Raw genomic sequence first — 22523 nt, forward strand, 5'->3', positions numbered from 1 at the left:
AATTTCGGTAGAACCCTCTTCTTTGGATTACACGTGGCATTACCAAGGAGGTATCTCAAATTTTAACGAACAAATAGGGGCATGAAATAAATACAAAAAGCCATGTGTCTTGTAATGAGGAGGGTTTCTCCAAAATTTTGAAGCAGCCTGGCCACTTCAAAGTCGAACTCAATGCACATTTTGTTAGGATTGAAACTCTTCAAAATCACAAGTTCTTAGTGATGTACATTTTGTTATTTGTTAAGAGAATTTTAAAAAATAAAAATATTATTTTATTTATATCATTATACACATTACATAAATTTCTTTAACAATATAAGTAAGGATAATTTTCTAATATTAAAAAAATTATCCCCATGAAAAACAAGAGAATGGGGGACAATTGAATGGTTCACAACTCACCTTCATCATTATCATCCATGCAACCATTCCTTATCATGGATGACATTGTCCCCATAAGAAACAAGGGAATGGGGACAATAGGTATTGGCAATGATTCGCTCTCATGGAAAACACCATCGTGGAGCAGCAGAAGCTTTAGTGATCCATTTATTTCTCCTAAGATGACAAACAAAATCTCTAAGAGAGCTGTTAGGAATGCTTGTTCATCGTGTAAAGATGCCTCTGAAAAGAACATGAACAAATATAAAATTAAATTTTATTTTAGATTGACAAGTAAAGTCATTCCATTAAGGATTGGGAGACTAATATTCTAAACTTTAGAAAATCAAAAGAAAAAATTGTGTGATTTTGAAGAAAAACTAAATTTTATCAAAAATAATTAAAACGAATTAAAATTAAGAAAAACTTTGAAAGACTTAAAATTTAAGAAAATCTAGCAAAATAACCTAATTAAATTTAATCATAATATTCAAATTCTTGACAAATAACTCAAACAAAAAATCCAACTAAGGATTTTGATTCAAAATATTTTTCACTAAATACCCTTGTGAAATTGATCTAATTAATTAGCCAAAATTTCTTTCTTTTAAAATATTTTAGTGTCTAATGATCCTCCATTACAATGAGCATCTTATATAATGAATTTTTTTTCGAATAATAACAGATCATGCCAAGCATGATGGATAAGGAGAAATAATTGAATAATACTTATGATCCAAAGTTGTTGAAGAAAAAATTATTAAAAACACATGCAAGAACAAAAATACTAGAATTAAATCTGACTATGTTAATATGAATTCATCAATCTCCCTTAAATGGGAGATTAGCCAAACATGATCATAGAAACACAATAACAAAAATAAATAAAATACTTATATTTATTATTGATGAACACCTTGAACAGCATCCTCCTTGTGTTCCAAAATTACATAATAAGTAAAAAAATAAAACCTAAATCTAAATGATGAAGAAAATGATTCGAAGATGAGAGGAAAGAAGGATCAAAGAGAGAGCCCCCAAAACTATGGTTGCCTTCGCTATAAGTTTTCATCTTTTTTTTTTCATTTGAAGTGCCTCTCCTTCGTGAAATAAAAATATATTCCCCTCTCAATTAGAATTTTAACCTCATTGACTTGTTTCGTTTTAGTAATCAGGTCAAAAGTTATGTATAAAATGTTGAAATGTGACAGATTTAGAGTCTTTAATTTGTCCCATATTTGTCTAAATTAACCTTTCTTCATGAAATATGAATTTGTTCTCCTCTGAATTAATTTTCTAATCTTATTGGCATCATCTTAATTCGATTAGCGAGTCAAAATGTAAAATAATATGACGTGTTAGATTTAGAATGAAAGAAATTTTGATTATGTCAATCCGAGACCATCAAATCTCTTAATCTCTTGGACTGTATTTTGACTTTAAATTTGAAATTGACCTTTAATTTTGACAATTTCTTACTCTTTGATTCTTTTAATTTTCTTATGTTTTGTTTACAAGAAATTGACATATAATTAAACCCTCAAAATCAATGAAAATACATGTAATTTAATCAATAAAATATAACTTATGATAAATTAAATTTCATGAAAAATTGTAATTTTAGGTTAGAAAATACAATTAAGTGCTATATAAAATAAAGAGAAAATACACATATTTAGACACTTAACAATATCCCCCCATCTTTTTTGTCTAGTAAATCTTTAATCCAGAATTTTGTCTTGAATGTATATGAAACAATCGTTTTGTGTGTGTGTGTGTGTTGATACTTGTTCATTTCTCGTTGAAAGTCAAAAATCTGTAGTACTAGAATTTGAGTAAAAGCTGAGAGTTGACACTTATGAGGAATGATTTGAGATCTTAGAAACCTCTATGCTATAATATTGATGTTACGTCGTTTGCCAGGTTTATTTTGACTTTTCATATAGCTTCTATATCTCGTGACTCGAAATTGGAATTCTTACATTGTCCTTCGCCACTTACCTTCATTTCTGGGAACCGATTCCCAGTTGACTTGTTACATTCTAAACTTGATTTTGTGGTAGTTAAGGCATCCCACATTCGGTCAGGCCAATCAGTTGGACTCTCGCAGGTCTGGGCAAAAGATATATGTCCATCCAAAAGGTTATTGCAGTCAATTGGAAGCTGGAAGGCTAAGATGTGCTCAAAAACATAATATCACCTGATTAACTAATTGTCCTAACAATTGGTTTACTTCTTTTTTTAATGAAATTTGTTCAACATTTATAGTTTCTTTGAAGAAAAGGGAAGAAACATATGCAGAGCCTCTGCATAATCACCAGAACGACCAATCAAGGCACATGCAGGACCAAGTATAAATCTAGAATAATTATTTCATTTCTTTTGTAACACCATATTTAACAACAAAACCATCACTTCCATAAACAACCAACAGGGTCCCTCAAACTTTAGGGGAACTTTGTAAGAATCTTATACAAAAACTGTAAATAATCCAAAAAAAAGTGAAAAAAGAATATTATGAGGTATAAATCAGTCGAAATGGGTACTGAGTGCCATGAATGAGAAATTTCTTCAATAACTTTAAAGCCAATAAATAGGGTTTGGCATCAAAATTCGGCAGAACCAGGCGCCCTGGGAAAAGGTATTGCATCCCTTATGTTCTCTATGCCTGTTGCAAACTGCACTAGCCTTTCAAAGCCCAAGCCAAAGCCCGCATGAGGAACTGGTGTTACACAACATCAAAAACTGTCATGTACTAGCAAACTAGCTCTGTATGTAATTTAGCATTGGGAAGGTTACTACTTCCATTTCAGTCTCAACCGTCGAATCTAGCTATATATATATACACAAACTTCGATAAAGAAGAGGTAAAAGAATACAAACCCAAAATTTAGATGATTATTCCATGCAAAGAGGGATAACAGTTTTAAGACCCAAAATTTCGATAGATAAATTACAATTTAGCATGGAGAACTAAATTGTGACCACATCACCCATGTGACATCCAAAAACTTATCCGATGCCATATATATATATATATATATATATATATGGGTCACGTTCAATGGCAAACTTTTTGGCAAAACATTTTTCAAAACTTGAGTTAGAAGTTTTGGAATGGGCTGATTTTCGGTGAGGATGATCTCTACAATGAGGAGATCATCATCACCAAAAATCAGCCCATTCCAAAACTTCTAACCCCATCAAAAACAGTTTACAAATAATGGACGGTCCACGATTTTTCAACTTGTAAACATGGGTTAGAAGTTTTGGAATGGGCTGATTTTTGGTGAGGATGATCTCCTCACGTAGAGATCATCCTCACCAAAAATCAGCCCATTCCAAAACTTCTAACTCATGTTTTGAAAAATGTTTTGCCAAAAAGTTAAACATTGAACGCTACCCTATATATATATATATATATATATATATATATATATATATATATATATTTATTTATTTATTTATTTTTTACCGTTGAATTTTAAATTTAAATTGGGTATTCTAGTTAAAAAACAAAACCTGCGAAATAAGTGATATTAGTGTGTTACCCCTTGCAAAATTCAAGATGAGGTCTTCCCCACTGGACTTTTGTTGACCCAGTCAAACCATTAAAGAAAAAAATTATATGTTAACAGTGATTGTCAACTGTCATCGTTTTAAATTCAGCTTCTTCCTTCTTCTATCTAGAATCTTATTGAACCTTAAATCTCGTCATTCTCAAAGCATCCAGAGATGTCAAGTTGTTTGTTGAAACCCAATCCACATGGGTATGACCCTCTCTCCTAATGGATTTTTTTTTAGACCAAATATTGGGTTTGTAAATTTGCACTAATATCACTGCATTGTAATGAATTTTCCTTTTTCTTGGTTGAATTTTACTTATATATTTGAGATTTGTTGGTTTCTCCCACCTTGCACTTGTATCACTGCATCCGTTTAATCTAGTTGATCCTTAGTCTCAAGTTCTGATTCATACATTCAATCAAATTGATCTATTCGATCCACAGATGATGGATCAGTAACCCTATTACTGCATCTGATTGATCTTTTTGATCCTCAATATGGACTGATTCATTCCTTGAATCAGTAACACTTTTTTTTTTTGATAAAGCACTAACCCTGTTATTATCAAGTCTGATTGATCTGGTTGGATACACCTTAGTAGTGGGTTTGTAACTTTTTGGGTTTCTTTCTTGGTTGATTTAGTTGGATAATTCCTATTAGGATTTACTACCAGTACAACACATCTCTACTAGTTTTATAAAACAGAAAAATAGGTTTTTTTCTTTCTTGGTGTCCTTTTTTTCATAGTGCCGAGTTACTTTTTTATTTGTGTATATTTGGATCTCAGGTTTCTTTACAACTCTAGTGTTTCATGTGACATTAACAACCTTATCATCAGTAGTTTTTTAAGTTGTCAATTTGCACCCCAATATTGACATCATCATTCACTACCGAGGCAGATTTCCTCAAGACTTTAGGATTCAGTGATATAGGAGTAATGATTATATTGGTCGGAAATAAAAGCATATATCTAGACTCGATGTAGATCGGTGTTCTTATATCGGTATCAGTAAAAATACATAAGATCAATGCAAGTTCCCTAATGGCACCATAACATATATTCAGCATATGAATGAAAAGGATTTTTTATACAATATTGAAGGTGATAGGCATTTGATGAAGATGTTTATAACAATTTCAGATGAAAAGTAGATTGAGAAACATATTTATATCATGCAATCCTCTAACAACTATTTATCCTAACCACTCCACTAAAGCTACGGCTTCAACATATTCAGCTAGGGAGTTTTGTACACTGCCGGCTTCAACCTCTTCTCATAGGGTCCAAGGTCGTAGTTCATCTTCTGTACGTTCAGGACATGGGGCACATGGTGTATCATCTCGAATACCTTTTGTGGTGCTAAGTCACATATTCATAAAGAATGGAGAGAATGCCACCTTCTCCTACTAAAAAAAAACACTTCAGAGACAAATCTAATTGTTGATTAAGTACATAATTGTAGAAGATCGCATTAGGGTTTAGAAAAGAAGAAAAGAATGGAGGAAGTAGGAGGTGTCGAACTTGACTCTCCCTATGAATCGTTGTATATATACAGATAAAACTAGAAAACAAAGAGATTACACATATGTCCTTATGACACATATATAAAATATTGATATATCTAACACTCCCCCTCAAGTTGGAGAATATATATCATATAATCCCTTGTTAAACAGAAAAATAACCCTATCACTTCCCAATGACTTAGTAAATAGATCAACAAGTTGATCCTTAGACTTGATATACGTTAGCAATTTCGCCATTTAAAAGTTTTTCACGAACAAAATGACAATCCAACTCAATATGCTCGTCTGTTCGTGAAACACCAGATTGGAAGCTATATGCAAGGTTGTTTGATTATCACATAGAAGACTCATATGTGTCTCTACAGTAAAACCAATCTCCTAGAGAAAATGTCTCAACCAAATAAGTTCACAAGACGTATAAGACATGACTCTATATACAACTTTTGCAGTTTACTTAGCCACCACTATTAGCTTCTTGTTTTTCCATGATACAAGATTACTTTATATGAAGGTACAATAACATGTGATAAACCTCCTATCTGAAGGAGAACTAGCCCAATTTGCATCCGTCCATCCTTCAATCCAAATATGATCATCAGGCTTGTACAACAAACCACGTTCCGTAGATCCCTTTAGATACCTCATAATACGTTGAATAACTACCCAGTATGGCATCATAGGTACTTCCATAAAATGACTCACAATACTAACCGCATATGAGACGTCTAGTCTTGTGATGGTGAGGTAATTCAACTTTCCAACTAACCTCATGTATCTGCTGGGATCATCAAAAACATCTCCTTGTTCAACTATAAGTTTCAATTTCTAATCCATGGAAGTGTTCACTGATTTCGACCTAAGTACTTTGTCTCTTCAAACAAATCTAGCACATACTTCCTCTGAGAGAAACTAATACCATGACCTGAACGAATCATCTCAATACCAAGGAAATACCTCAATTTTCTCAAGTTCTCGGTAAGAAATTGTTGTTGAAGATAAGACTTCAACCTATGTATCCCATCAACATCACTACCAGTGAATACAATGCCATCAACATAGACTAACAGCAACACATAACCCTTTTAAATTTTCTAATGGAAATTTTCTAATGGAAAATTGAATGATTTGTTTAACACCGTATATCCCAAATGCAGAACCTCATCATTGAACTTATCAAACCATTCCCGTGGAGTTGCTTCAAACCATAAAGTGATTTCCGAAGCTCACACACTTTCTCAATCTCCCCCTGAGCAACAAACCCAGATGGTTGCTCCATATACACTTCTTCATGTAAATCACCAGATAGGAAGGCATTTTTAACATCTGATACAAGATCAATCAGATAATCAACACTCGAACTGAAGTAATTTTCGCAATTGGAAAAAGTCTCAACATAGTCAACTCCATAAGTTTGTATATCCCTTAGCAACTAATTGAGCTTTCAATCTATCAATTATATCATTAGGATGAAATTTAACAATATAGACCCACCTTCAACCAACATGTTTCACAGGAGGAAGAGAAACTAGAAACCAAGTATCATTATGATATAGAACATCCATCTCATCAACCATAGTTATCCTTCATCCCAGGCAAGATAAGGCATCTTGGAGATTTTTAGGAATAGAAATAGAAGAAACAGTGGAGATAAAAGAAGACAATAAACCATATGAAACAAAATTACAGATATGATGTCTAGTAACACGAGAACGGGTACATTTGCAATAGGTAATTCACTAAAAGATGAAACAACATCCACTACTTAAATGGAAGGAGGTATCGGTACAGGAGGTGGAGATGGATTTTCAGATGACAAAGAAGTTGATGCCGGCGGTGCAGTAAATGTAACATCATCATAGACAAAGTGTTTGCCTAATGTAGGACTAACATTTATAACCCTTTTGGATACAAGAATACCCAAGAAACACACATTTCAAATTCTTGGGATCTAACTTGTCATGACTAGGACCCAAGTGATGAAAAAAATAAACACACCTAAAAACACGAGGAGGAATATGAAAAATAGGACGATTAGAAAATAAAATTTGATGTGGAAAAGTATCATTAATGACAATAGTAGGCATATGGTTGATAAGATGACAGGCAGTAAACACAGTCTCACTCCAATAATATTTGGGAATCTTCATCTGAAACATTAAGGCATGAGCAACCTCAAGAAGGTGGCAGTTTTTACGTTCAGCTACCCCTGTTTGTTGAGGGGTACGAACACAAGATAATTGATGGATGATACCGTGAGACTACAAATAAGTAGTACAACGAATAAGAAAAAATTATTTTGCATTATTAGGTAAAATGCATAAATAAATACCAAATTGGGTTGGATTTCCATATAAAACTGCTAAAATATATTAAACAACTCCGAAGGATCCTTCATTAAAAATAACCAAGTCATCCTTTAATAGTCATCTACAAAATAACAAACTATTTAAAACCTAATAAGTAGTAGATGAAGTATCCCATACATCAGAATGTACCAAATGAAAAGGACTAGACTCTCTATGACTCACACTAAGTGAAAAAGACACTTGATGGTGTTTGTTAAATGGTAAATTTCTTAAGGCCTTGGTCAACGGCAAACTTGAGTCGGGAAGTTGACTATCTATATATGATAGAGATTGGTTAGAATCATGAACTAATGGTGAGGTTCTACACCGATAAAATGTTAGATCAATCGTATATTGACTAAGATGTTCATATCAGTTGTGACCCTCAACTCATTATTATAATACTCTGTCATTGCATGTTATATTATGAGTTGATGACGTGTTTTTGATATATTTCAAATTTTAAATATATTTTATTATATAATTATTTGAGATCTTTTAGAGTTATTTATTGTTTTAATAAACCTACATTATTTATAAATGAATTTGTATGATTGATCTACAAACTATGACTATGTTTAGTAACGTATGTTTCATGTTGGATAACTCCCCTGTTACTAGCCCTACCAATCATCTCAATTTTGGGATGTTTCTATAATTGTTGAACAACTTTAGGATTGCTATAGTTTTGGGATCAATAGGTTTGTGTGTTGTGAGTGTCATCTATAGATAGAGTAAATTGGTTTATGTTGAGAAAGCATGTTGTATATTTTTGGTAATACATGCCAATATTTCTTTATGTTAAATATAAATACAGGGAACTGTGAGTTAAGAGTTGTTGCTTCTATTTATGTATCACATTTAGTTATGTTTCCTCTACAATATATGTATCATTATCAGAAATTGTTGTTTTGTATGTGTTCATCATCATATGGGAAATATCTCACCTTGAAATTCTACACTTAATCATGGGGATGCGTGTAAGGATTTGGGGGCATGGAAGAAAGTGGGTTTAAAACGATAACATTTGGGGTTGAGGTTGAGAACGATTGAACTAAACCCTAACGAGGTGAGAAACAATGAGATTTAGGGCTCAATAGGATCCTAAATCGAAGAAGAAAGGCGTTGGGTTTAAAATAATGAAATTTAGGGATGAAAACGAGATGATTGATGATTCAAATGATGAGATTCAGGGTTGAGGTTGAGAACAAATTTAGGGTCAGATTGAAATCAATCTCTCAGGGTTTGGGAATGAGAGATTTAGGTTTTTTGTTAGATGGGCATTTTCATAATTACAGTTATATGAGGGTATTTTAGACATTTGACAATCTCAATTAACAGAGAATCGTTTTCGTTAACAGTTTGACTGAGACCTCATCTTGCATTTGGGAAGGGGGGGACAGGCAAATGTAATCATTCTAAGATGGATGGATGATATAAAACAAAACAAAAATTATTAATCTCAACACAAGAACAATTTAATTACATGAGGTAACAACTATATAGAGGTACTGCAACACTTAGCAAGAAAAAAGAAGTAAATCATCTTAACAAGAAGAAAGACCTCTGACCTGAACCAAAACGCCGCATATCTAGGTACCACCAGTAACTTTCCTTATTTAGCTTTAACTCATCTAAACGAGCTTCCAGGTGGTCGAGGCGTTCTTCACGTTGGCTTCCACCAATGAGCTCACCAACCTGATAAAACAAAGAATTGGTTAGAAGCCAATTGAAAGCATTTGACCAGGTTACCACCACACGCACGCACAAATAATAATAATAACAACAATAATAAGGGCTTAGACCCATCGCTCAGTTGGTTTGACAAACTGCAAAGCAACTTTGAGGTTGTGGGTCCAAGTCCAGTTTACCCATAAAAAAAATAACAATAATAATAATAAAGCTAAATTTTGAGATTGAAACTGAAGTACTAAAAGACGAAAAGAAAGAGGATATGAGCCTGTAACACCTCTGAAAATCTATATTATGCTACTTGTTATAAACTATATTATGCCCTTACTGACGATTACGCTGCAGACTACAGTATCTAAAGAACATAAGACATGGAACCATACATATCTACATATACAATATCATCTCACTTGATTAATATGGACAATATCAAGTAATAAGGCAGAAAAACCATAAAATTCTCTTTATTTTTGGTGTTTCAAGTTATCAAGCTCAAACAAAGCTTGGGCTCAATTTTGTCACACCTCCAACTCAGCTCAAGTTCCTTCACTAAACATGCCAAAGTAATGTAGTTTTTACTTGCAAATATCAAACCTGTGGGTTGCTGCCACATTTATTTTTCAACCTTTAACTGAAGGGTTTCTCTTCAAAGATTCATGCATCCAAACTTACAAACTAGGAACAACGTGATATTTCAATGTGGAATGATGACTGTTATGTTTATGTTCTTTTATGTTAACACACAAAAGACACACCAGGAAGGGGGTTGATGAGGAAGAAAAAATTGGCTCTTTTGTGGCACCACTTTTGGCCAATAAATATGAGTCACACATAGCCATCAGACAAATGGTGATGAATCAATGGTTGATTTTTGGTGAGGATGATCTCCTCATTATAAATATCATCTTCACAACGAATCAACCTATTCCAATATTTCTTGCCAAATAAAGCATGGTTTGCAAGTTAAACAATAACAGACCATTCATTTTCACCTTTAACTTGAAAGCCACACTTGGTATGGTTAAAAAAAACTTCATCCTTACCAAGTATCACATATTGACTCATTAAGTGGCCCAAGGGCCATGTGTGAACATTCAACTTTCCAAACATCTACCAATCATGACAATACACATTAGGATCGGTAACCATCTGAAAAGTTCAACTAAAGTCACACACCCTCATTTGGCCCACAAAGACATGGGTCAAGGGCTGGTTTTAAGCGAGGATAACCTTCACAAAAAACTGCCCACTTGTGAAGCCTTTAAAACCCATCAAAAGTGGGATTCAAGTTAATAGTGAAAACGTAAGGTTCATAGTCATTCTACTTGTCAACCACTTTTTACAAGGTTAGAAATTAGAAATATCATAATGGGCTAAGATCATCCTCACCACAAAAAAAAAATTCACTTTGCCTCATCTCCATGTAGGCCCTTTGAACACTTGTGATTTTAGAAGTAAGTTTTCCAAATGTTTACAAATCCCAATGCCATAGAGTAGACTAAAGGAATGGAAAAACAGAACAAGAAATCCCTGTGTTACCCGAGGAACCAACAGATCCATGGCTGCCACAGTCTTCCCATCCTCATTTTGCCGCATGTAGAATGCTTTTATTTCCTAGAAAGTGTCGATTTCGGAAACTTTAGATATAGGTTCAAGCACATTGAAGCCATCTCAGCATAAAAGGGTTAGAGATTAAAGATACCTTCGGATAGTCCCTAATTATTACAGGGCTGCCGACAAAGGCAACTTCGCTTATGTACCGTTCATGCTCACTCTGCAAATCACACCCCCATTTTACCTATCAATTGTGCAGCATCCATAGAAAAATAAATGGTCAGTAAATTTTAGTTCGAAGCCACATATCATAAAATTCAATAAATATAGAATTGATGTGTATCCAGCACATATGCTTTATTTTCTACATAATATTGGTAACTTTCTCCAAAGAACTCAGATTGGTATCAACCATTACTATCAATTTTTATCCATCGTTTTGTCAAAGGACCACCAATGCCGCCTCAAGGTTTAAATTTTACTATGATTTAAAAGTGGTACTCTATCGAATTTTTCCATTGATAATATGAAAATAGTATACTTTAAAAGCTTATATATATAAAAGTAGTTCCCTAGTCGTGAACTGCACCTGAATAAGAGGATAGCAGTTGATAGAGAATGACCTTGAGACGAAGTAACCAATGAAACGGAAGCACATTCAAAAAACCTATGAGAATGGTTTTACACAATGTTTTCAAAGATTGAGGCACAAGGCAAAGCACGCAACTGGCTAGAGCCTTGAAGCATAAGGCACAACACTCAAATACACAAAATTTTACATAAATAAGATTATATATATATATATATATATATATATATGTATAAACCAATATCAAAAATAAAAAAAATTAAGTAACCACCACATGGGCTGAAGGACCATGTAAAGACTGGACCGTGTCCTCATTTGGGGCACGTTGCCCCAGTGGCGCACCTTAGCTCTCTAGAGTTAATGGTCTAGATTAGGTACTAAAAGACCTATCGAAAATAAAGAAATAAATAAATAAACTTTTGTTCAACTTATCAAAGACTTTGAAAATGGACAGCCACTAAACTCTCAAATATAAATCCAAATCCAATGGAGAAAAAATGTCTTCTTTTAACAGTTCTTAAAATTTTGTGCTTTATAAATGGCACTCAATCATTTTTCTGGGTGCTAACGTGACTATGTGGTCCATCTAGATAAGTGGTCCTTCAGTCCATGCAACCCAATCTCATATATATTATATGTATGGGTAGGGATTCGTAGACACATGGAAAAGGAACTCATCAACCCTCAATTTTTACCATTAAGTAAATAACTTTTAAAGGGGTTAGAAGTTTCAGAATGGGCTGATTTTTTATCCTCACAAAAAATAGCCTATTCCAAAACTTCTAACTGTATAAGACAAATGGTTGTCAACTGGATTGTTAAATAAGAATTGTCACCTAATCCTAACCCTACGTTGCAATTTTATGCTAAATCTAAACAGAACAAAACGAGATGAGCTTGCAATTGTTCATCTTGGAGATTGCCTGTGGAAGGAGACAGGCGAGGAATGTCTTTCATACAGTTTCTTTGTACTTTCGACTTCCCTTTTCTCTATCTTTTATGAAAGATGTGACTCCTGAAGAAGGCATTATCCTTAACTCCAAAAGTATGGTACGGATTACTGCGGCATACATCTACTACTTGGTTGCAAAACAAACTCTGAGTCATCTACTCACATGGCAAGACTGTGTCTTATTGGTGCAGACCACTAGAAATTCCCTCGAACATATGCTAGTCCAGAGACTATCCCGGTCCTTTCCACTCTGCTTTGGCTCTTAAATCATCTCTTTTAATACTCTTCATTTCAGTATTACGTGCAGACCACTAGAAATTCCCTCGAACATATGCTAGTCCAGAGACTATCCAGGTCCTTCCCACTCTGCTTTGGCTCTTAAATCATCTCTTTTAATACTCTTCATTTCAGTATTACTGACATAATAGGAAAATTCACTATGCCCAGTATCCCGATTCATTTCTTATCTCTGTTTCTATCCCTAGAAGTCGAGTTGTGAATTGAAAAAATGATCCGTGATTTCTTATGGAATGACAAGGATGAAAATAGGAAACTCTGTCTTATTAAGTGGAGTCAGATTTGTCTGCTTTAGAACAACAGAAGCCTTGGCATTCAAAAACTCGGAAAGATGAGTTAGGCTCGTTTAGGGAAATGGTTATGGAGATTTGGGGAGGAAAGTCGAAGTTTATGGAAGGAAGTCCTTAAGGCAAAATATGGTGTTGATTCCATCTAACTCAGTTTGCATAAAAGCCTATAACACTCTTGTAACACTAACGACAATATCCATCAAGTCTTTCTTAATCACCATTCACCATTCACCATACCGACCATGTTTCTAGCATTATAGATGTTAACATGCCATGATAGAATCAAGATGACTTGAATTTACCACCAAAATTCAATTCTAAGGTTTCACAATGAAAGAATATGCAATACCGGGAATTCAAATTTCTTCTTTGCTCTCAAAAGAAGTTCGATAGCATCAGTGTAAGTCAACTGGACAAAGTCTTTCTCAGCTACATCCTGATAGATAAAGGGGGGAAAGACAATGCTTCAATATGAGCTGGAAAATAGAAATCCATCAATAGTATTGTAAATGAACCAGAGAGCTCATACACTCAATCTATCGATAATTCCTTTCTCAATCCAAGAATTGAAGAAATCCATGTCCTCTTTACAGTTCTCAAGGATGTACCTCACCTGCCATTCAAGAGAGTATATAACATTACACCATGTACAAAACTAAAGAAAGCAGTATAGTACAGTATTGGATGGACTATAGATGAGAAAAGTAACCTACTACGTACTGGAGATAGGCAGTTGCACATGCCATGTCATCATTCAGATCGGCAAAAGCAAGTTCCGGTTCAATCATCTTGCAATACGGGAAAAAAAGACTGGTTAGATATTCTGTTCAGATATGAAAGCAACCGTGAAGCTCAACAAATAGAAGAGGAAAACAAGATTGAAAATTGAACCAGAATAAATTTAAAAAAAACAGTTAAAGAATTACCCAGAATTCTGCTAAATGCCTGGAAGTATTCGAATTTTCCGCTCGAAAAGTTGGACCGAATGTGTATACCTGATATCAATAACATAATTTAGTCAGGCACATTATAAAACAGGACCAAGTCATAGTATCAGACAATCCGTTAAACAGCTCAGGGAGAGATATATACATCAGAAAGTGCAGAAGCGTAAGTCTCAGCATTAAGTTGGCCAGAGACTGTCAAGAATGCTGGTTTCCCAAAAAAATCCTGGCACAAGATGGAATGAGAAATAGCATCAATAGGTGTTCAAGAATACTTTAACTAAACAATGAAAATTAACATGGTGGCTGCTATAAGCCCAAGTTCTCAGCACAAGTGCAAGTGTTCTCTTTATCTACTAGAAGTATTCCCTCTAGGATCGGCTATGCCATATGCAGGACTACAATGGAATCTGGCCATCATCAAACTGTCTACTTTGACGAACAACCAGACTCGTGGACAAAAATATTAAATTGAATAATTGTGTCAGCATCAGGGGATCTTGATGTTTAGGAGAGACAAACATTTCATGTTTCCTTCAATACTCCATAGATAATACACTTTTCATAGGTAATATGAAAAAAATCTTTCTTATTTCCTATCAAGACACAGAAAAATTCATCTTTATATTTCTCATTTGGGGGATGGTAACATATATATTAGCAAAACGTTTACGGGCATAGTTTTGTTTGCTATCTGATGTTCAATATCAAGCAACAACCATTCATTCCTCTACATGATCACTAGAAGTTTCCAAAGCAATTTCTATCTAATTATAAGATCAATGAGATAGGTTAAATCAAGATTCAGATAGTTATCTGCAATCTTGTAACTTGACTTGCACAAATAGCAAAAAATATGCAGTTTTTGGATGGAATAGAAAGGGCAAAACTTAAATTGAAATGCAGATTCACCTGTGACCAATCAATTAAACCATCCTTAGTTGTAGGAATAGTACTGACTGATGAATCCATAGCTTCTCGGGAACTTGGAATCTGCCAAATGAACCAAAGCCATAAGAAGCATAAAGAAATAGTAAACCACTGGTGATACAAACAACAAACATAGAAGATGGCTCAGGGTGCACTAATTTTGCAGCTTCTCATATAGTATTGTAAACCCATTACTCAGCTTCCCCCAAGGATCGAAATGATTAGAATGCTATGAAACATGCATTCAAAAGTGATTCTAGCATGGAAAAATAAGCAAGAATAAAAGGAGCGGGTGAAAGAAGACTTGGATTATTTAAAAGAGAGTGGCAGCAGGCGCGAGCAAGTGAGATTCTTATGGCCAACGTTTGCATTATGCAATTTGATTGATTTCGATGTGTTTGGTAATTGGTATAGCTAAATGGTGCGACTTGGCAATTCTTATCTTGGGTAACAACAAGCACCCTTAACAGAAATGCAAGAAGAAACTCCCCCTCCCGAGAATCGTCAACTCACACGATCGCACAACTCGGGGAATGGACACACGAGGTAAGGGCCCAATAAAAACAATAAATAACGAATGATCAAACATTAAATACAACAAAGAAATAAACTGGGGAAGAGGTAGGGAACATACCAAAGTAGTCACACAGAACTGTTCACCAGCTCCTTCACAATCCGAAGCAGTAATAATTGGGCTTGAAACCCAAACAAACCCATTTTCTTGAAAAAACTTGTGAGTAGCATATGCCAAAGCATTCCTCACTCTTGCAACCTTAAACCAGCTTGAACAAACATAAATGATCCATATTATTCTCCAAAAGAGGAAGAACACAAGGTACCAAACTATTGTCAAGTTCATCAGCAAATTGGAAAGCAATATCAGCGTTTAAACAAGTAAAAGTTGCAACATCGTCTACATGCCATGTGTAGTATTTGTAGGCCAAAACCAATTTGCAGCTAAAGCAAGGAAAATAGCAGGCAATGTCTCACAAGAATAACAGTATAACATAAGGGGATCTGAAAATAAGATGTATCAAACTAATGGTTGATGAGAGCTTCAAATGAACAATTTATTATTTAAAGCAAACTCGTGTGAAGTGTCACAACTTAAAAACAAATATTTTTGTAATTGATAAGAAATAAAACATGATATCTCCAACATTATGACACTTAACAAGAAACAGAAGCATACCGCGCCAAATGTGTTTGTTCGGGGACGAAGATGAGCTTTGGTTCTCAAAAATTCTCTGCTCACTCTTTTCTTTTGAATGGGAAAAGAAGGGTCACTCCTTCCAATCTATGAGAGAGGATAAAGAGGGTATAAGCAAAGTTGTCTCACAAAAAGTAGCAGCATGCAAGAAACTCAAGAAAAATGTCTCTGTGTCTCAACATGTGCAAGATTTTTCTTTCATTTAAGGAGTTATTCTTAATTTATGCATTTGCCTTTTTGTTTAGTTTTCCATTCTAAAAAAATAAAAAACTTTGAGAAATGAAGAACAACACTTCGTCGATCCTGACAAAGAAAGCTTTGACCAAACAATCATGTACCATCAATCATCATTATCCTCATCAAAGCCTTATCTGAAACAACTAGGGTCAGCTAAACGAATCTTGTTCCCACATCATTTTGGTCTTCCACTCAATCTTTTAAGCCATTCAACTTGCACATTCCTTCTGATTTGAGCTGATTTGAGTTGTTATTAGTCTTCGTTGCACATGACTAAACCATCCCAATCACCATTCCCTTAGTTTATCACCAATTGGAACTGCTCCTAATAGCATCCTACATCTTCACTAATTCATTCAATTTCTAATTTTTTCTCTCGTAACATTTCTACTCATTTATGTCAACATCCTCACCTCTATTACACTCAATCCATGAACATATTTCTTGATTACTCAGCATTCAACTCAATAAAGCATGGCTGATCTTATCATCATCTTATACTATCTTCCTTTAAATTTTGGGAAATGTCGAACACATAAGCACTTGAAAATCATACTCCAGTTTAACCATCTTAGTCTAATTTTATGGGAAACATTCTCTTTAATCTCTCTATCCATCGTAAGAGATTTGCCACAGTAACTTCCAATTATGTAAATGTTGAAAAGATTAACACATAATTCAGGTGTATATATAAATATAAGACTAGCACCTGCATTGAATGCTTTTTCACACACTTGTAAATAGAGATACATGCATAGCATGCAAAGAATACTAGCTAATATTATTTGTTTCTTACAAAAAAATTTATAGGTAAGCTGGTTCTGAACCCACAAAATCAAAGTTGCATTACAACAAGTCTACCAAGCTATGGGTCCAAGGCTCCAAGCCCCAATTTCTTTCTTGCAGTTAGTACGTCTATCAGTTGCAAGCTTCAACATAATAATAATTCCTACATAAGCATCTGTGACTGACCATTAACATTGTACAGATAATATATCAGTAGAAACAAATAATAATAACCGTGAACTAATGTCCAAGTGCCAAACACGAAAGCCATAAGTTCCTTACCGTAATGATTTTTTCAACCTTCAGTTCAACTTTTTGCTTGGATCCTTGACTACTAACTAGAACCCCTTCTACCGACACAGATGCACCAGTTGTGATGAAGCCAGATTCCACCTAGAACAACCAGCAATTTTTTCTCAGGAGATTTTATGCCCAACAAGAGAACAAGGGATTACTAAAAGTGATACTATCGCATATGAGCAAAGTAGCAAACCATAAACAGCTACTCCTACATATATAATACACAATACCCAGTACCAATATTTATTTCTTTTTTTTTTATAAGTACCCAGTACCAATATTTCTTCATGGTCATTTCAAGTTACATGGTAAATAATTTTATTTAAGAAGAATCTTCAAAGCCCTTTGTTTTATCTTTCTTTTTTTTTTAAAGACCTTTAACCCTCCTTCAACACCTGAAAAAGGTTCTTACGAAGAAATAACCCTTATTGTCACCAACCCGACATTAATATAAAAGAAGAGGAGCTATGTGAATAAAATGCATTGCCTCCGGTAGCTATATCAATGGAATGGAAGGAAAACAACTAACTTCAACAATAAAACCAATATAAGTGGGCATCGTACGACACTCGGGAATGAGAAAAACATTGTTCACTACTGTTTCAGAAATTCTTCGACGGATTAGATGGTATATAAATATTCTAAGATTATCCTATTTTTCTACACTGAAATGCATTTTTTACAAACATTAGCGGTACATGCATTAGATCAGAATATTTCATCCCAAGGTCATGCAGTAGAACTATCAAGTGTCTTCAAAAAAGGTCCAGTTAATCGAGTAAGAAGTTTATGGCAGGAAATGCACACCAAAGTACAGAACACTTAGTCAAAAACATAATGAATCCTTAAAAGAGAATATTTTATGATTGAAAAATGTTGAATTTTTTGGCTTTTTAGCTTCATCTACTTGTGACCAGTAAACTAAGCACTCATCACACATTCAAAAAAAAAAATATCCTGTATAGATTATATAGATAAACCAAGTAAGAATTTTTTTTCCTGTTTTCTCCCTTTTTGAAGTTTTCAGCATGCTAAGTTGGTTAATGTCTATGAGTGTTGATGCCACGAAAGGGGTTCAAAACCCGCCTTCACTGACAAATTACTAACCGCTAACTCACTCACTTCACAAAAAATATAAAAATTTAATCTCACCAGATGGCACATTCAATTTAAACAATCTAGAATTCAATTTAACATATACAAATCACAATTTATGAAGAACATGTGTACCTTCAAGAAAATACCTGATCATAGCCTTCAGCATCTGAGTTTATGACACATTGCATGTTGGAAAGACATGAACCATCATTAACCTGAATTTATAAAATAAAAAAAATGGGAAGTGATGAGTGCACCCCTGCTTTTGATAACTGGAGAACCCCTCCTCATCGAAAGACATATTTGCCCTTATCAAATGCAAAGTTTGATTGTTGGCCTTTGTTCCAAAACCAAGTTGACTAGCCCGATTCATCTCATCTCGGATGAGAAAAACCATTTGGCTCTGTTTAAATTTAGTTATTAATACACATTTGTATTTAAATTATTACAATGTTTTATTAAATTAGGTGGATAAGAATATGCTCAGTCACAAGATCGTATTTCTATTTAGATAATAAATATAAATATTTAAATAATTGAAAATTAATTATTTACTAAAAAATACAAAAAACCAATACTAAGTTGACTAGCCGATTCATCTAATCTCGGACGAGATAAACCATTTAACTCGGTTTAGATTTATTTATTAAAAAATGTTTATATTCAAATTATTGTAATTTTTTTTATTAAACTAGGTGGATCAGAATATCCTCAGTCACAAGATCGTATTTCTATTTAAAGAATAAATATTTTAATCATTAAAATTTTAATAATTTACCAAAAAACTCTTATTCAACGAGTTTTATTAAATTGACCAATATTCTCAAAATATGGGACGAGTCATAAGGATCTCAAACAAGTCAATATGAGGGATGATTCTGATTGAAAGATATCTCTTTCTCGGATGAATTTTAAAACCACGGTTCTTTGCCAAGGAAATAAAGGCAATTTCATCTTTTCACCAAGAAAGGGAGCCCAATTATCAGAAACAAGGGTGCCCCAATTCCTTCCCTTCCAAAATGTACTAAAAATGTAAGCAAAAATCAGAGCTAACTACATTATTTCGAACAAATTGCGGGGAAAAAGAAACAAATTTGATAAGAGAGCGAATTACAACCTCGAGAAACGTAACGCTGGCCTGCGCTCTAAGTGTTCGAACCCAACCTCTCAAGGTGAGATTCTGCCCTAATCGATCCAACCCTTCATCGGGCCCTCTCTTAACATCAAGGATCCTCAACCGCTTTCGAAATTCCCTAACTTTTGTTCCAGTTTCAACATTGGGCTTTTCGAACACTTCAGGTTTCGCCTTCTCGACTGCCTCACCAGGTGAGAGAGCTCCAGAGATTGAACTACAGAAACATCTCTGATTAGAAACATAGAATGTTGTACGAGCGCGGGAAAGTTGGTGGGAGAAACGAGGGTGTCTATGAAGAAATGGCGGGAAAATAGAATTGTTTGTTATGTTTTTGAATCTTGAGAGAGGGTTTTTAGGGTTTCTGGTTCTGTAGATGGAGAGAAAACGAGCGGCTGAGTTGGGACAGAAGCGAAGAGAAGAAGAAGCTGGAGCTAAAGCAGAAGCCATTCGTCTTGGCTGCTGTTACGGTGTTATCTCTCTCTGCGCCCACCAGTGGAACCGTTTTATAGTCGTTTAGGTGTCAACGTGGCACATCATATTTGATGTGTTTCGATTGAGCCGTTATTTACGGACTCCAAATTTTCACTCGGTCGACGTGGCAGTGGCAAGGGCACACAATCATAGATATTTTCTTCGGGATACAAATGGGAAAAGATCCATGGTTCTGTGCACTTGCCACATCAACCGAGTGAAAATTTCAAGTCAGACAATCATTGGTGGTTTCGATTCGAACACTGTGAGTGAGACTCAAATCTAGAGGCTAGTACCTTTAAAAATAAAAAATAAAATCTATGGCTACTGAAAATTTTGCCCCTCCATGTTTTGGTGAATATTTGAACTACGCTTGTGTTTTCAAACTGAGGATATGCCCCTTGGCCTCAGTCTACTCTCGAACACTAGAAGAAAATGATTTAAATACCCTCATCTTCAATTACTAATAGAGAAATCTTGATTTTTCTCATTACAAATTGTCATCCTCAAGCTATTCAATGTTTACAGTAGATTATTTCTAACTTCAATACATCGTTTTCAACCTCATACCTCATTTTATTATATTATGGACAACCCTTTATTTCTCTACCCGAAAAGTCATAATTTTCACTCTTCCAATTTTTATCTTATTCTTGAGATTTTGAGGTTGATTGAGATAGATTTTCAAAGTTGAAGATAGATACAAATTTTTATCCAAGATGTTGAAGATAACTGATTTTGAGAATAAAAGTACATGGATTTCGATCAAAGATTGATGAGGAGGGTGATTAAATCAATTTCATTAGTTTCTCATGAAATGCCAAGATTAAGGAATATGACATCAATTTGAAAACGTTGGGGTATCTCATATAATCACCAAACACATGGAATAATAGATCTCAATTGTAGTAATGTGATTTTCAACTAAGGAAAATCACGTTACCGTTTAAGTTTGAAGTCATCACCATTTATTTTTTTATTTGGAAATGGTTATGAATGAGAACTGAAAAAATTAAAGATAAAAGTTTTATTTGTAGTGATTCACTAATGGGTAATGGTATGATCTTGTAAGAATCTAAATAAGAGACTTCGATTAAAGAACAAGAAAAGTGTTAGGCATCCCATTTTCTTCAAACTAAGATAGTTACACATTTTTACTTAGTCATTTTGAAAAAAAAAACATTAGAAGATGGAAGCATGATAAAGTATTCATGAGATGTGTAAACACTCTCATTTGCACAAATCCATTATAAATTTTCAAAAATCTCAAATGATTTTGATTAAAAGTCCAAATCCCTTCAACGGACCCACTTGTATAATAGTTGTCACTTGACATATTTCTTCATGCATAAAGGCACAGATGCATTACTTTATATTAATTTACATGCTCAAACATTATCCCTAGTCCAACCTCATCCAACTCCATAATCCATTTTCGACCTAATTTCATACTCACTTCTCAATTTCATATCCAATTTCCATTAATTAATTCATTATCCATAGTCTAATCCAATATCAAGGTCACATTCAAACCTAATTCAAATATCTAAACATAGATCATCTTGAGTCTATAACCTAAGTCCAAAATCAAAATCTAATGACAAGCTCATTTTAAGCCCATGGTCTTATACCTCTATCCAAAAGAGGACACATGGTGGTTTTTCGTAAGCTCCAATACCCAATACTCCAGCTTAATTGAAGAGTTAACTTTCTTGAAAAAACCCAAGAATGTCATTCTCAAAAAGTGAGATCAAACAAAAAAGATGTTTTGGTCTTTAGTAAAAATCTACAAGTTGAGAGAACTCCCTATCCTATTTCCAAAATGTAAGAATTTTCAAGTACATACATGAAATTCTCTCATTGGTTTATTTAAAAGACATATATCTACTATTATTTTTGGGAATAGTTTCATAATAATGTACACACAAAAAAATGTGATACCAAAATAAAGTTGAAAATTTTGTGTCAACTTTTTTTTAAGAAATTTTATCACCACCATTCTGACAAATATATTATTGCTTTTGGTATAAAACATGTGTAGACACCCAATTTGAATGGGTTCTCACTCGAAAGGACCAAACAATTTGTTTTTTTAATCAAAAACCTGTCAACAGATGTAAAAGTCAAAATCTTCAAAATTCGATATTTTATTCAAATCAAATGGTCCTAAGAACTTTAATGGTTTCATGGACACACAATAAGGCTTCTAAGCACCACT

General features: G+C 34.1%; 1 protein-coding gene across 3 annotated transcripts; it reads right to left on the reverse strand.

Annotated features, from left to right (window-relative positions):
• Positions 1-2737: 2737 nt before the first annotated feature.
• On the reverse strand, positions 2738-20322 carry NS1 (Class II aminoacyl-tRNA and biotin synthetases superfamily protein). Of its 3 annotated transcripts, none has more exons than XM_086455349.1 (15): positions 19817-20320; positions 18846-18914; positions 17584-17694; positions 16261-16365; positions 15703-15840; positions 15051-15131; positions 14287-14364; positions 14121-14189; positions 13908-13982; positions 13724-13807; positions 13544-13630; positions 11215-11310; positions 11052-11126; positions 9392-9518; positions 2738-3103 (listed from the first exon to the last, which is right to left on the reverse strand). In XM_086455349.1, the coding sequence occupies exons 1-15, from the start codon at positions 20279-20281 to the stop codon at positions 2988-2990; spliced, it is 1776 nt and encodes a 591-aa protein (XP_086311475.1). In that variant the 5' UTR covers positions 20282-20320; the 3' UTR covers positions 2738-2987. The 3 variants fall into 3 exon arrangements, with proteins under 3 accessions (XP_086311475.1, XP_086311478.1, XP_086311476.1); XM_086455352.1 differs by lacking the exon at positions 2738-3103 and adding an exon at positions 5018-5352 and having other exon boundaries at positions 19817-20322; XM_086455350.1 differs by lacking the exon at positions 2738-3103 and adding an exon at positions 5018-5355 and having other exon boundaries at positions 19817-20322.
• Between the last annotated feature and the right edge of the window lie 2201 nt (positions 20323-22523).

The sequence above is a fragment of the Akebia trifoliata genome, chromosome 10 (assembly GCF_017979445.1).
Source record: "Akebia trifoliata isolate Shusen 1 chromosome 10, ASM1797944v1, whole genome shotgun sequence".
Lineage (NCBI taxonomy): Eukaryota > Viridiplantae > Streptophyta > Magnoliopsida > Ranunculales > Lardizabalaceae > Akebia > Akebia trifoliata.